Source organism: Bubalus bubalis, chromosome 14 (assembly GCF_019923935.1).
Source record: "Bubalus bubalis isolate 160015118507 breed Murrah chromosome 14, NDDB_SH_1, whole genome shotgun sequence".
NCBI lineage: Eukaryota > Metazoa > Chordata > Mammalia > Artiodactyla > Bovidae > Bubalus > Bubalus bubalis.
Genome location: NC_059170.1, coordinates 73,656,210 through 73,671,860, shown reverse-complemented (window position 1 = coordinate 73,671,860; position 15,651 = coordinate 73,656,210). Strand labels below are relative to the sequence as shown.

At 40.5% G+C, this 15,651-nt stretch overlaps 1 protein-coding gene across 9 annotated transcripts in view; it reads right to left on the bottom strand.

The window, feature by feature from the left end:
* The window catches only part of KIF16B (kinesin family member 16B), a 298,517-nt gene that overhangs the window by 33,665 nt on the left and 249,201 nt on the right, over window positions 1-15,651 (bottom strand). The window contains exons 26-28 of one of the 9 annotated variants that reach the window (XM_044928273.2): window positions 10,519-10,564; window positions 10,283-10,351; window positions 7,686-9,577 (exon numbers count right to left, since the gene is read on the bottom strand). The exons of 7 other annotated variants lie outside the window; for them this stretch is intronic. In XM_044928273.2, coding sequence (XP_044784208.2) covers window positions 9,489-9,577; window positions 10,283-10,351; window positions 10,519-10,564 — 204 coding nt within the window. In that variant the 3' untranslated portion in view covers window positions 7,686-9,488. Of the gene's footprint in view, window positions 1-7,685; window positions 9,578-10,282; window positions 10,352-10,518; window positions 10,565-15,651 lie in introns of those variants that run through there. One more of the 9 variants, XM_044928277.2, reaches the window with a different exon arrangement.

Here is a 15,651-nt window from a genome sequence, read left to right as displayed (position 1 = left end):
CAGGTTAAACTCCATATAAAACTTCTGATGTTTTTATTTTTATTTTTTTGGGGGGCGAACATACATTCCCAGCTGCTTTTACCTGCCCAGGGCAAAGGTTCTCAGTTGTGGGATTGTTGATTGGCTACATCTAAACCAATATTCTTTCAAAGGAATATTCTTCTTAGAGCACTCAAAAATAAAACAGAACTGGAAACATCTTAAATTTAAAAAACGCAACATTGGAACCTCCCTGGTCCAGGGGTTAAGACTCCAAGCATCCACTGCCGGGCATGTGGGTTCCACCCCTGGTTGGGGAGCTACAATCCCCTGTGCCTCCTGGCATGGCCAAAACCAACAAACAAACAAACGGAGCATTGAAACAACAGCCAAGGAACTGGGGAAACAGTTAACAGTACAGGAGACACCAAAGCCACCTGGGGGCCAATAGCTGTTGATACAGAATGGATTACAGGGCCATTTTCAACATCAGCCCATCTTTTGAAAGGAAAAAAGCAGAAAAGACCATCATAGTCTTTTCTTGGATTAGAGGAAAAAAGGGCAGGGACTGACTCTTCATTCTCAGCATTATAAAAATCCTTATAATCCTTTGTATCTTTAATATTAGAAAAACCCTTGGAAGAATTGGAAATCTGGAGTAGAACAGAGGCCTGAGCGTTTCCTCTCTCCAAGTACGACCACCTCATTTCTTCTGAAGCAGAACAGCATAAGCAATCCTCTGTAGGTTTCATTTCTGGACTATGAATTCTTTAAGCTGTCCATATGTTTTTAAAAATGGACAATTTACCCATTGTAAATTGTGCCCGGGAGAGCCGAAAAGAGGAAAAAGATTTCTATTGTGCAGAAAGTGTTGCTGTCTGAAAAGTAATATTTCCAACAAATTAAGAGTACAAGTGAGGCTCAGAAAGGAGGTGACTGTCCCTGACTTTTCCTCTCATGTCCTACATACACTGACATATGCTGTTTATTTGTTTGGCTTCTTGTGTTAAAGAGAAGATTGAAAGTAAAAATCAATGATATTATCTGGATATTTACAATTTATTCTCAAGTTCTTTATAGTTGGATTTTTTTCATTTTTATGGCTTCATTTTTTTTTGAATCTAGCACATAGTCAAGTCTGATTTCTGTAAGAAACATTGTCAGGAACAGTAAACATCCATGAATGGGGAAGAGACTCCTCTTTCACTTCCTTTGTAACCTCTGACAAAGGAAAACACAGTGCCCTACATTTCTAAAAATTAATGTTCCTGATGTCCTATATTCCTCACAACTCATATAAGTATTTCTGGCTTGTATGAAAATGATCAAGGTACTTGGGATTCAGTAATAAGGAAAAATTAACTTTTTTATTTGTACAAAATCCTGTCAGAATCATTTTCTGCCAGAGTTAGCTTGCTAATTTCTACTAAAAAGAGTATGCTGGGATTTTTACTGCAATTGTATTGAAAGAACAGATCACTTTGGAAAGAAGTGACATCATAAAGTCTTGAGTTCACCATTCCATGAAAAAAATTTTAAAAACTTCAGTTTCATAAAGAGCAAAACCCATCAATTTCCCCTTTTAACTTTCATGGAGAGAGTCTCATGTTAAAAAAATATGATTGCAACATTAATACTCTTCCTACAAACTATAACATTTGATGGAACAGCTCTGGTTAAAGACAGTGGACTAAAGCTTTTATTTGTTCCCCTTATTGCCCTCAAAAGCACATGAAAAGTAAAAGAAAGATTTTGACTGCAAAGTAGGAAACCACCAAGTCCATACGCAGGCCACGTGACCTCAGGGAGCCCAGCTTCCCTGTCGCCCCTCCAGGCTGGGGGCCACAAGCCACTTACCAGAGTTTGCAACCAAACTCCTAGGTAGGTATTCCATGAAGCTGTGATTAAAGACTGAAGCTGGGGACAAGGAGAAGGTGGGGGACACCCGAAGCCAAGGGGGCCACCAGGGGCTGCTAGGGGAGAGCCCAGAGCTGCTCAAGGTGTAGGTGAGAGAACAGCCCAGGGGCAGACACCTGGCTTCACCGTCACAGGCAGTGACCCTACAGTCCCTGCCAACACCAGAAAACAAGAAAAGGTATGTCTCAATGTGAAGAAAAAACTGGTGGGACAAAACTTAGAAAAATTCCAGGCAAAGGTTTAGGTGTATGGCAGATTGATGCCTCCCTCTCCATAGGACCTGTCCCCTCCATGTCCCCATGATTCACTGGTGCTCCCCTCTCCCAAATTAGCCTACATCGTAGCCAGATAAATATAAAACCACACACTGAAGCCTGTCTACCTCAGCTGCTGTCACAGGACACATCGTGTCCAGCTTGCAACAAAAATGACAAAGCATGCTAAAAGCCAAAAAAAACAAAACAAAACAACAACAACAAAAAAGATCACCAGTCTGAGACTGTTCTAAGGTGAAAAATGTTGACTGGAAAAAGAAAATCCAGTGACACCATGCCCTCCTCCCCACTCCCTCTACTTGCTCAAAAAAAAAAAAAAATAAAATAAAATAAAAATAAAAGGAAAGAAAAGAAAGAAGCAAGAAGAACTCAAGAAAGAGATGGAAGAAACAAAACAACAACAAAATAGTAGAAAGAAAGTCCCAGCAGAAGAAAGAAAAAGTCAGAATGATAACAATAAGAACACAGATTAGCTATCAGAGCAGGAAAAAAACAAGGCAAGATGAAATGCGCTAAAGGAAGGAAAGGGCTTCCCACGTGGCGCTAGTGGTAAAGAACCTGCCTACCAACGTAGGAGACAAAAGAGAAGCAGGTTCAATCCCTGGGTCAGAAGATCCCCTGGAAGATCCTCTGGAAGGTCAGTATTCTGACCTGGGAAAACCCATGCAGAGAGGAGCCTCTTTGGTCCATAGGATCCCAAAGAGTCAGACATGACTGAGCACCAACTGTAAGGGAAAGAAAATATGGTCCAAGAAGTTTATAACTAACACAGAAATGTCTTTAAACTGTGCTGGCCACTGGAAGACATTCTCAAACAGATAAAACTCTGGTAAAACGAATCAAGGTGAACCTTTAAAAAACATGCTGGCTGTGGCAGATTCATTTTGATATATGGCAAAACCAATACAATATTGTAAAGTTAAAAAATAAAATAAAATTTTAAAAAAATAAATAAAAAAATAAAAAACATGCTGGATGACCAAAAAAATGCAACCAAGAGCTAGTACAGTCTAAGGTTCTAAGGAATGAAGAAAGAGAGATAAAGAAAATGCTGCCTCATTTTAAACTCACTATTAGGAGAGAATTATGCATAATTTATATATAAAAATGTACTATAGTTTGACAATATAAAAATAATAGAATTTTTAAAACCAGGTAGGTGGGAGTAAATACACTGGGAAAATCTTATCTTTATTATAAGATCATTTAGAAGAGAGAAACACAATTGATAATTTATAAAATGGAAACACACCACATGAAAGCTAGTGTCTATCATTCCCTTCTCCAGGGGATCTTGCGCCCCAGGGACTGACCCTGAGTCTCCTGCATTGCCTGCAGATTCTTTACTATCTGAGCCACCAGGGAAGCCCCACTGTTTTAACAGGTAACAGGGTTTTGTCAAGAGAACGCACTGGTCATAGCAAACACCCTTTTCCAATATAAGAGACGACTCTATACATGGGTGTCACCAAACAGTCAATACCGAAATCAGATTTGATTACATTCTTTGTGGCCGAAGATAGAGAAGCTCTATACAGTCACCAAAAACAAGACCTGGAACTGACAGTGGCTCAGATCACGAACTCCTTATTGCAAAATTCAGGCTTAAATGGAAAAAGTAGGGAAAACCACTAGAACTTTCAGGTATGACCTAAATCAAATCCCTTATGATTATACAGTGGAGGGGACAAACAGAGTCAAGGGATTAGAACTGATAGGCACAGTGACTGGAGAACTGTGGACGGAGGTTCCTAACACTGCACAGCAGGCGATGATCAAAACCATTGCCAAGAAAAAGAAACTCCAAGAAGGCAAAATGGTTATCTGAGAGGCTCTACAAATAGCTGAGGAAAGAAGAGGCAAAAGGCAAGGGAGAAAGGGAAAGAAATACCCAACTGAATGCAAAGTTCCAGAGAATATCAAGGAGAGATAACAAGGCCTTCTTAAATGAATACTGCAAAGAAATAGAGGAAAACAGCAGACTGTGAAAGACTGGAGATCTCACCAAGAAAATCAGAGATATCAAAGGAAAAATTCATGCAAGGACAGGCATGATAAAAGACAGAAACAGTAAGGACCCAAGAGAAGCAGAAGAGATTAAGAAGAGGTGGCAAGAATACACAGAACTGTACAAAAAAAATGTCTTAATGACCTGGAAAACCACATGGTGTGGTCACACACCTAGGGCCGGACATCCTAGAGCATGAGGTCAAGTGGGCCTTAGGAAGCATCACTATGAACATAGTCCGTGGAGGTGATGGAATTCCAGCCGAGCTATTGCAAATTCTAAAAGATGATGCTGTTCAAAGTGCTGAACGCAATACACCAGCAAATTTGGAAAACTAAGCAATGGCCCCAGGACTGGAAAAGGTCAGTTTTCATTCTATTTCCAAAGAACTGCAATGCCAAAGAATGTTCAAATTACTGTACAACTGCACTTATTTCATATGCTAACAAGGTGATATGCAAAATCCTTCAAGCTAGGCTGTAGCAGTACGTGAACTGAGAACTTCCCTATGTACAAACTGGGTTTAGAAAAGGCAGAGGGACCAGAGATCAAATTGTCAACATTCACTGGATCATGGAGAAAGCAAGGGAATTTCAGAAAAACATGTAACTTATGCTTCACTGACTACACAAAAGCCTTTGTGCAGATCACAACAAACTGTGGGAAATTCTGAGAGATGGGTATACCAGACCACTTACTTGTCTCCTGAGAAACCTGTACGGGAGTCAAAAAGCAACAGTTAGAACCAGACATGGAACAACGGACTGGTTCAATATTGGGAAAGGAGTACAATAAGGGGGTATATTGTCACCCTGCTCATTTAACTTATATGCAGAGTTCAGTTCAGTTGTTCAGTCACGTCCAACTCTTTGCGACCCCATGAATCACAGCACACCAGACCTCCCTGTCCATCACCAACTCCCGGAGTCCACCAAAACCCATGTCCATTGAGTCGGTGATGCCATCCAGCCATCTCATCCTCTGTCATCCCCTTCTCAACCTGCCCCCAATCCCTCCCAGCATCAGGGTCTTTTCCAATAGGTCAACTCTTTGCATGAGGGGGCCAAAGTACTGGAGTTTCAGCTTCAGCATCAGTCCTTCTACTGAACACCCAGGACTGATCTTTAGGAAAGACTGGCTGGATCTCCTTGCAGTCCAAGGGACTCTCAAGAGTCTTCTCCAACACCACAGTTCAAAAGCATCAATTCTTCAGTACTCAGCTTTCTTCACAGTCCAACTCTCACATCCATACGTGACCACTGGAAAAACCATAGCCTTGACTAGACGGACCTTTGTTGGCAAAGTAATGTCTCTGCTTTTCAATATGCTGTTTAGGTTGGTCATAACTTGCCTTCCAAGGACTAAGCGTCTTTTAATTTCATGGCTGCAATCACCATCTGCCGTGATTTTGGAGCCCCCCAAAATAAAGTCTGACACTGTTTCCACTGTTTTCCCATCTATTTCCCATGAAGTGATGGGACCAGAGACCATGATCTTCGTTTTCTGAATGTTGAGCTTTAAGCCAACTTTTTCACTCTCCTCTTTCACTTTCATCAGGTGGCTTTTTAGTTCCTCTTCACTCTCTGCCATAAGGGTGGTGTCATCTGCATATCTGAGGTTATTGATATTTCTCCTGGCAATCTTGATTCCAGCTTGTGCTTCTTCCAGCCCAGCGTTTCTCATGATATACTCTGCATATAAGTTAAATAAGCAGGGTGACAATATACAGCCTTTAAGTACTCCTTTTCCTATTTGGAACCAGTCTGTTGTTCCATGTCCAGTTCTGACTGTTGTTTCCTGACCTGCATACAGGTTTCTCAAGAGGCAGGTCAGGTGGTCTGGTATTCCCTTCTCTTGAAGAATTTTCCACAGCTTATTGTGATGCACACAGTCAAAGGCTTTGGCATAGTCAATAAAGCAGAAATAGATGTTTTTCTGGCACTCTCTTGCTGTTTTGATGATCCAGCGGATGTTGGCAATTTGATCTCTGGTTCCTCTGCCTCTTCTAAAATCAACTTGAACATCTGGAAGTTCACGGTTCACATATTGCTGAAGCCTGGCTTGGAGAATTTTGAGCATTACTTTACTAGCGTGAGAGATGAGTGCAATTATGCAGTAGTTTGAGCATTCTTTGGCATTGCCTTTCTTTGGGACTGGAATGAAAACTGACCTTTTCCATTCCTGTGGCCACTGAGTTTTCCAAATTTGCTGGCATATTGAGTGCAGCACTTTCACAGCATCATCTTTCAGGATTTGAAACAGCTCAACTGGAATTCCATCACCTCCACTAGCTTTTTTCATAGTGATGCTTTCTAAGGCCCATTTGACTTCACATTCCAGGATGTCTGGCTCTAGGTGAGTGATCACACCATCGTGATTATCTGGGTCATGAAGATCTTTTGTACAGTTCTTCTGTGTATTCTTGCCACCTCTTCTTAATATCTTCTGCTTCTGTTAGGCCCACACCATTTCTGTCCTTTATCGAGCCCATCTTTGCATGAAATGTTCCCTTGGTATCTTTAATTTTCTTGAAGAGATCTCTAGTTTTTCCCATTCTGTTGTTTTCTTCTATTTCTTTGCATTGATCGCTAAGGAAGGCTTTCTTATCTCTCCTTGCTATTCTTTGGAACTCTGCATTCAAATGGGAATATCTTTTCTTTCCTCCTTTGCTTTTCGCTTCTCTTCTTTGCAGAGTACATCATGGGAAATGCTGGGTTGGAAGAATCACAAGCTGGAATCAAGACTGCTGGAAGAAATATCAACAACCTCAGATATGCAGATGATACCACTCTAATGACAGAAAGTAAAGAGGAACTAAAGAGCCTCTTGATAAGGGTGAAAGAAGGTAGTGTTGGCTTAAAACTCAACATTCAGAAAACTAAGATCATGGCATCTGGTCCCACCACTTCATGGCAAACAGAAGGGGGAAAAGTGAAAGCAGTGACAGATTTTATTTTCTTGGGTTTCAAAATCACTGCAGATGGTGACTGCAGCCACCAAATTAAAAGACGCTTGCTCCTTGGAAGGAAAGCTATGCCAAACGTAGACAGCATGTCAAAAAGCAGAGACGTCGCTTTGCCAGTGAAGGTCCATATAACCAAAGCTATGGTTTTTCCAGTAGTCATGTATGGATGTGAGAGCTGGACCATAAAGAAGGCTAAGTGCCAAAGAATTGATACTTTAAAATTGTGGTGCTGGAGAAGACTCTTGAGAGTCTCTTGGAGTGCATGGAGATCAAACCAGTCCATCCTAAAGGAAATCATCCTGAATATTCATTGGAAGGACTGAAGCTGAAGCGCCCATACTTTGACCACCTGCTGCAAAGAGCCAATTCATTGGAAAAACCCCCAATGCTTGAAAAGACTGAAAGAAAAAGGAGCAGAGGATGGCAGAGGATGAGATAGTTAGATAGCATCACTGACACAAAGGACATGAATTTGAATAAACTCTGGGAGATAGTGACGGACAGGAAAGCCTGACATGCTGTTTTTTCTTAAAAACACATATTATTTTAGAGGGTATGGCAGAGAAAAATTTAATTTGAAGCTCAGAAATTTCTTCAGTTTTAATTGATTTTCTTTCCCTTTGTTAAATTCAAGTAAAATAAATTTAATGTTTCCATTTAAAAATAGCATATACAGAATGAGCCTGATGTTACAATTTTATTCATTCTTCCTATTCTTTTTCTTCTCATCTCAATTTCTTTGTATCAATCTACATATTTGTCTCTTTACCTGTCCCTATCCATTTCAGTACTTTAAATAATGTTCATTAAATAGTAATATTAATTATATTTAGAGAATGATTTTGAGTAATCTGTTGCTCTCTTCTTGTATTATGTGAAGCTTTTATAAATGAGCATGCATCATCTTTAGAGGAACAATAAAAAGTGATTATTCTCTGTATATATTTAATGAAACAGTTAAATTAACATTGTATGCCTTTTTCCTTTAATAACCTGAGATTTAGGGCAATCAGATTTCAAGTCTCAGCTCAACAAAGAGCTGCTTGTATAATGTCTCTAGTTCTTAGTTTCATCGTCTGTTAAAATGAAGGAACTGAACTGAGATTATTTCATTTTTGAGCTCTGAAATCCTGTATCTCAGGTACTAATGATTAAAATCTCTCCACGCTGAGTTACGAGAAGCACTTTTAGATACCATGGAGATACTTAACTGGGCTATATTACTTTTGAGGAGTGTACCTTACTTCCTGTAAAATCTTCATAGCATTCTTATTTTAAGTAAGGTGAACATGTATATGGGAAAATAGACCAATATAATAATGAAATGTTACCGTTCAAGAGGTTATAGAATTGAAAAAGGATAGAAACAAACGGGAATGCAGTATTCATGAGAAAACCTTTAAAATGGTATCACTTCCTGCTATAGTCATTATCCTTAGAGCAGGAGTGGGAAATGATGCAGATGTTTGAGCTCTTATGGGAAAATTGTACCTTAAAGTTAAAAATGATGATTGAGGTCAAATATACTGGATATTTGTGAGAGACACAACAGGTCTAGAAAACACTGAAAGGAAACTGAACAACAGCCCTGTTACCTACATTGCATACTGTGAAATCTAATTATACAGAGTAAAACATAGAAAACAAATGAGGATTAAAATAGCACATTTCTTTGACCTAAGAGAAACATAATGGCAAGCTCATTCTGCAATTCAGTAAATAAAACATTATTCTAAAGATAAATGTATTGAAACAAAAGCCATTAAAAAATGAAATCGATAATTTTGAAGCCTACTGATTTTCAGTGAAATCTGTCTTGCTCTTTTTCTCTGACTGTGGAATCTAAAAATCCAAGTTTTCAACTTTTATTTTGCATAATTGAGAAGCAAGCCCATAAGTTTTAGGCTGAACAGTAACTCTATGGGAAGAATCATGAACAGAGTAAGAAAAGACAGTGGTTCCTTATAAAACTAGCATTGCCAATTTATATAATTACTTGTGAATCTCAGTTTGAGAAAATGAAAACAGAATATCCGTTTATTCATCAAGTTGGCCAGCTATATGTGTATTAGAAATAGAGTCAGCATTCTCTGCTGCTTTGTGATATTTCTAAATGATCTCAGTGTGAAATTTTCATCTACAAGTTGCCTTTTCCCTTTTTGATTCCCAATAAATTGACAGAGCCTAATGTCTTCTAAGAGCCATCTTGCTCAAATTCTGACTTCAATGTTTATTACATTATAATAAGATAGGTCGGCTAGGCTGCTGCCATCAAAAAGACAAATTAAATGCAATGGAAAAGTCTGTCTTTATTAGAAGCCTTTCTCTCTTGGCCAGGTTCACTCTAGGTTAGCCAGGTGGTCTTGCAGGCGACAGACAGCACAGGTTTTGATAAATGGCATCGTTGTTTCTTTGGATATAAATAATAGCAGCCTTAATATGGAAAAGAAATTAAAGTCAGCAATAAAAAAACCTCACCTATCTTTTATGGTTTTATAACAATTAAGCAGCTAAGACTGGGTTATAAATCACTGAAGGAAAACAGAACAACAACTAATAAAGTATGGAATCCTGACTAATGAAAGGGAAACATTTGACTTTTGTTACCACCTAATAAAAGTGTACTTTACTGTCATTACTCATTTACTAGACATTTTCTTTACTTCTGTGGTATGTGGCTACCTAAACAGTACCCAGTTTTTTTTAAAGATTAGAGAGAAATGGGACTTCCCTGGTGGTCTAGTGGTTAAGACTCCACACTTTCAATGCAGGGAGCATGGGTTCCACCCCTGGTGGAAGAACTAAGACCATACATGCCACACGGCATGGCCAAAAAAAAAAAAACCTCAAGGAAAAATTCTACACAGCAAAACTATATGGTCAAATCAGCTTTAACCCAACTTTTGCCAGTAGACGTAACTACAGGACAACTGGCAGCATCTGAAACACCCACATACTGCAGGTTTATGGTTGTAAATTTCAGCTTCTCCAGCTTTTGAGAAATGCAAATAATGAAAACTCATCAAAGAGCTACCATAATTCTCACAGCTGACAAGAGGGAAGCATTGCTGACTACTCAAAATTAATAGCAGCTCCCAAGGCCTCATAAGAACAGCTGTCACTGAGAAATATACTCACAAACAAATACGCAATTCTCCTCCAAGTTTGACTTATTAGAGGCATGAAGTGGCCACTCTTCAGGACAACCTAGATAATCAAAGGAGCAATGAGCTTCCTTTAGACCTCTGATATGGTAACATGAGGGTACCTGGTAGCTCCCTGGTAGCTCAGCTGGTAAAGAATCCACCTGCAATGCAGGAGCTCTCAGTTTGATTCCTGGGTTGGGAAGGGCCCCTGGAGAAGGGATAGCTTACCAGTATTCTTGGACTTTCCTGGTGGCTCAGACGGTAAAGAATCCACCTGCAATGTGGGAGACCTGGATTTGATCCCTGGGTTTGATCCCTGGGTTGGGAAGATCCCCTGGAGGAGAGCATGGCAACCCACTCCAGTATTCTTGCCTGGCGAATCCCCGCGGACAGAGGAGCCTGGCAGGCTACAGTCCATGGGGGTCACAAAGAGTCGGACATGACTGAGCAACTAAGCACAGCACAGCACGTGGTAACACGAGAGAACCACACAATATTTATGAGCACGTGCTAGGTGCGTAGCTCAGAGCCTGGCACATTCTAGGTTCTCTTAAGGATCTGCCCAATGAACAAGGCAGAATCTTTTGCTGGTGGTCCACATGGAACAGCCAGCAATTATAATTAGGACATCCTACCATCAGAAGCTGCTGTCCTACCATCACTGAAGTACAGAAACTTGGTGAGATTCTAGGTATAAAACTACAGCTGGAAATGTACTAGAACTTCCTTTCCAGTGGTTAAGACTCCATGCTTCCACTCTGGGGAGGGCACAGGGTTTGATCCCTGGTTGGGGAACTAAGATCCTGCATGCCACATGGCACAGCCAAAAAAAAAAAAAGAAATGTACTTATGAATGCACTGATTTTGTTATATTTGGTAGAAAGACTGTAATTTAAAATCCTACTCTTCCCAAAGCCAATATCATTTTTACTATGAGCCAGGTAAGACAGATTTGAGGACATTCATGCATGTCGCAACAATTTTGCAAAGTGAGAAACATTTCAGATCTATGAGTACTTCATATTGCATTTTTTTTCAACTTTATTGATATTTATTGTGTGCTCTTCGTTTCTTTTTTTGTTTTTTTTTTTAATTTATTTTTAAACTTTACAAAATTGTATTAGTTTTGCCAAGTATCTAAATGAATCCGCATTTTAAAGAAGAATTATGCAGTTGAATTAACTCAAAGGCCTGTATTTTCCATCTGTTACTGTGATACTAATTCGTCCCTTTCAGGGACTGAGAGCGTGACACAAACCTGTCATTGCCATGACATTCGATAGAAGGAACCCCATTTCTAGTTTTCATCCATGGGGTCTCGCTATGTAACAGATCTTCACAGGCAAGAGACCTTCTTTCTGGTCTTGTCTGGAGCGCTCTGCAAACTCCCCCTTCTTGAGTGAACATGGTCATGGAGACTCTGGGCCAAGAAGTAGGCTAGGAGTCGGAAGACATAAACCTTGCCTGGGCCCCAAGTCTTGAGGTGACTCCGAACAAAACTCTCTCTGGGGATTTGATATCTCATTTCTAAAATGAAAACTGGACTACCCAATCTTTAAGGCCCCCTGGAGTATGTATGTTTCATAATGTGCAAATGGTTCCGACACAGTTACAGAAGTCTCCTTGCTGGATAGGAAAGCCTAGTATGAATCTATGTTTCATAGTCTTTGGTGTTCAAACAGGCTATCAAACCTGTTTTCATTGTCTAGGTTTAAATTTGCTTGTCATTAATTTTGACAGGATTATTTGTCACTGGAAATCAGCTTTTAGATTTGGTGATCTATAACAATGACTATAATAATAAAAAATCAATAACACTCCTATGGTGGATGCAAAAGAAATGACAGGCAGCATCTTAACCAGTGATTCAAAGAGCATCATTTGGGGCTATTTTTTTCCCTAACTACACACACCCTTAGATCCATGTCAGATTACTGAATCAGAATCTCCTAGCTTGGGGCCTGCATTCACGTATCTTAGAAAAGCTTCTTAGCTAATTGATGTCTTTCTCTCCCCAACCCACCTTTGAAAGCAGTGATTTAAATATGGATTATCTATCAGGCAGACAGGATGGTGTAATACAAGCCATACAGTGAGATACCTGGGCCTCTGATAACGTACCAGATCAGGGAGCTGGCAACGTTCTATTTTTTGCCTACATAGCTGTTTGCTATTTAAAAATTCAAGGAGGCTGAGTGCTTGATGCAGCTGAATTTATCTAAGGCTTACCGAATGCTCCCTGTGGCTATGGTTGGTAGCTTTACAGTTTGGGTGGTGAGTAGATTTGCAATTTTTATATTAAATTTGGAATGCTGGTTGTAAAACTGTTTAGAATGCATTTCAGTGATGGATGGTAGATAGCTGTCTAAGACAAATATAAAGCCAATAGCCGGTTTCTTTTCTTTCCCTTTTTTGGTGCTGCTTTGGGGAAATTACTTGGGAAATCAAGAAGGTGAGAAATGGTTCTATCAGTACAAACTGAAAGTCCATATACAAATGACATAAGCTCCTGCCTAATCGTTTTCTTCTCCCAGTGATATTTACTGGGCACCCAGAGATTGCCAGAAGTGAGACTGAACAGTTGCTCTAACACAGCAATCTTTCATGTTCTACTCGAAGGCTCTGAAAATGCTTTTCTCCCTCAGCTCCACAGCGGGGAGAAAGGAGGCCCCCTGGGAATGTGGCTGATAGATGCTGATCCTGTCTGACACTAGGGGACTCTGAAGACTCACTGTGATAACTCAGTTACGATGCAGACAGGCACGCCTGTTCCCAGTAACTTAGGCTCTCACCACACGTGGGCCTTAAAGTTCCCTTAGCATTTATTTTGATTGTACATTTTAATACTTAAAATATCCTATTTTCATGGTTCATCCTCTTGCCTCTGGGCAGAACACAAACCTGCTTCAGAATCACTATTAGCCAAGATTATAAAAGGGCCCTCAACAATCGATTCCAAGGCTTAACTGCTTTCACCGCGAGATGCTTCTCTATAGGCATAAGGGGTCCATTAGGCTCTAGCACTCAGGAGGACTCCTTGTTAAACGTACTAAAAGGAAGTCCTTGGCATCTCTGGACCTCCTAAAAGGAGCAGCTCTCTCAGTGACCCTCTGACCTTCTAGCCCCATGTCCTATACCTCATTAAATACACTCAGCGCCCATCAGACCACTCAACCAAAGTGGGGAACAGGATGAGACACAAGGTCTTCATCGTTCATTCTAATGGCTGAAAGGGAATGAGCTTTTAAAATAGTCTTTTCAGCTTCTGGATGAGCTATGCTTTTGTCTTGATGGACTCTCCGACTATGACCTGGACCCACAAGTAAACTTCACAGACATTAGACATTAATAGTAAACTCTGCCTCATCCATAAAGAGAAAAGGACATTTAATGGGGCTCTGTTTCCTAGCACATAACTTCACTGGTATTTAAAAGGGTTATACTGATTTTAATAGAGTGGAAAATGCACAGTTCTCATATAAAGAGCACTGCGGCAGTGATTTGCATTACCAAATTTCAAAAGCGTGCTCTCTGGCAGACACTGCACGATTCTTTGTAGTTACTTTCAATAACGTATTTCATCCAAGGCTCACAATCTTTTACAAACTAGCTGTGGCATGATCATTTTATAGATGTGGACTCTGAAAACACAGGGTTTAATCTGATGACGATTCCATATGAGGTCAATGAAGGGGCACGGAGAAGGGAAGCCAGGACGAGCGTTATCTTGCACAATACACGTCAGTGCATCAAGGGGACAAACTAACTCAAAGCAGAAGGCAAAGCTCCTTAGGACCCAGAGGAAAACGCTAAGATGACAGAACATAAACAAATAAAAATAAAATAAGAATTATAAAACCCTTGAATAATGCAGCACCTCCACCCAGTGAGCGCTCAGCCCACACACACAAGTGAATCTGGAAACAGACTGAGCGTAACGCTTACATACAAGCCCGGTCACCTGCAGGCAACCTGTTCATCTTCAGTATTATTCAGGACAAATAACAGTTTTCTTTTTTTATTCTGAAATTTGTGACCATAAAAAATAAAGGATTAAATTTTTCTGTGATTTTTGCTTTTTCCCTGCCCACAATCCCCACGCCCCAGAGTTTCAGGGAATCCACTGACTTCCTATCCTTTCAATTCACAAGTCTGCTTTGCGTGTAAATACCCCTAAGTTCCTTCTATTTTCTTCACAGACATATGTTACACCTAATAACCAACAACCCCTGCCTGTTTTAATCGGTTCACCACCCAAGTGTATACAAAACGTCCCTTAGGGGCCCTTCAGTTGACATCATTCTCCTTAAGGAGACATTACAGTAAATAATTAAGCAAATGAAAGTGAATAAACAGGGAGATTAGAAGACTTAGCTGAATGATGCATAAGGAATTCTTAAAACCCTCTCACTAATGGGGGTGAAGGCCCTCAGGGGTCTCAGTCCACCCCGTTTCTGTGTGCTCTTTCCTAATCTTGCTTTTTCATAAACTGAGTCCTTAAGAACAGGTAAACAATTACGACAGTTCTTCCCAGAGACAGTCAGCACTTGTAGATAGGTAGGTATCTTCCAGAATGTATAGGGTGGTCATCACAATGGCAAAAATCTGGAAACTGCCTGAAGTGCCATCAAGTGGATTCTTGGAACCTGATCAGGTGACATGCCAACTCTGTCACTAGGCACCACTGCTCATGGGAAAATGATTCATCGCTTAACAAGTAGATCAACTATTTGTGAGCTAGGGAAGCCACAGCTCTTTGGGAGGAAGCCACAGCTTAAGGCTTCTCGAGTGAGGTGACTCTTGAAATTCAGCATATCCTGCATGCAGACTCTGGACATTCTGCCCATGGAGTTGCTCCCAGAGAAAGTGGCTCTCTTATTGCCTAGGATTCTATACAGCAGACTGGTTCTTCAGGCCTCCCCACATGGGTCTCTTCTCTTGCCACCTAAATATCCCAGGATGTATCCTGGGAGAGGTGGGGCAGAGAGAACAGTGCTTAGACAGCCATGTGGACTGTGGTGTTCCCTGCTGCCAGGCCCCCCCGGGCCCTGTGCGCAAGCAGTGATCTCTGTCTTACATCATCCCTGGGTCACCTGGGGCGAAGCATGGCCTACAGACCATTTGGAGGCAGCTGATGACGTCAAGAAGATTCACATTAGATATAGGGATGGAGGTCATACGAACAGTAATAAGAGCGACTATAATGGACGAACACCTAATGCACAGATTCTTGATCTCAAGTCCCAACAAACACTCGGCAAGTAAGGCTACACAAAAGAAATGTCAACTTTATGAAAAAAAAAAAATAAAGCTGATATTCATCTTGATATTCAAGCTTCATCTTGAAAATCTTAAATGGAC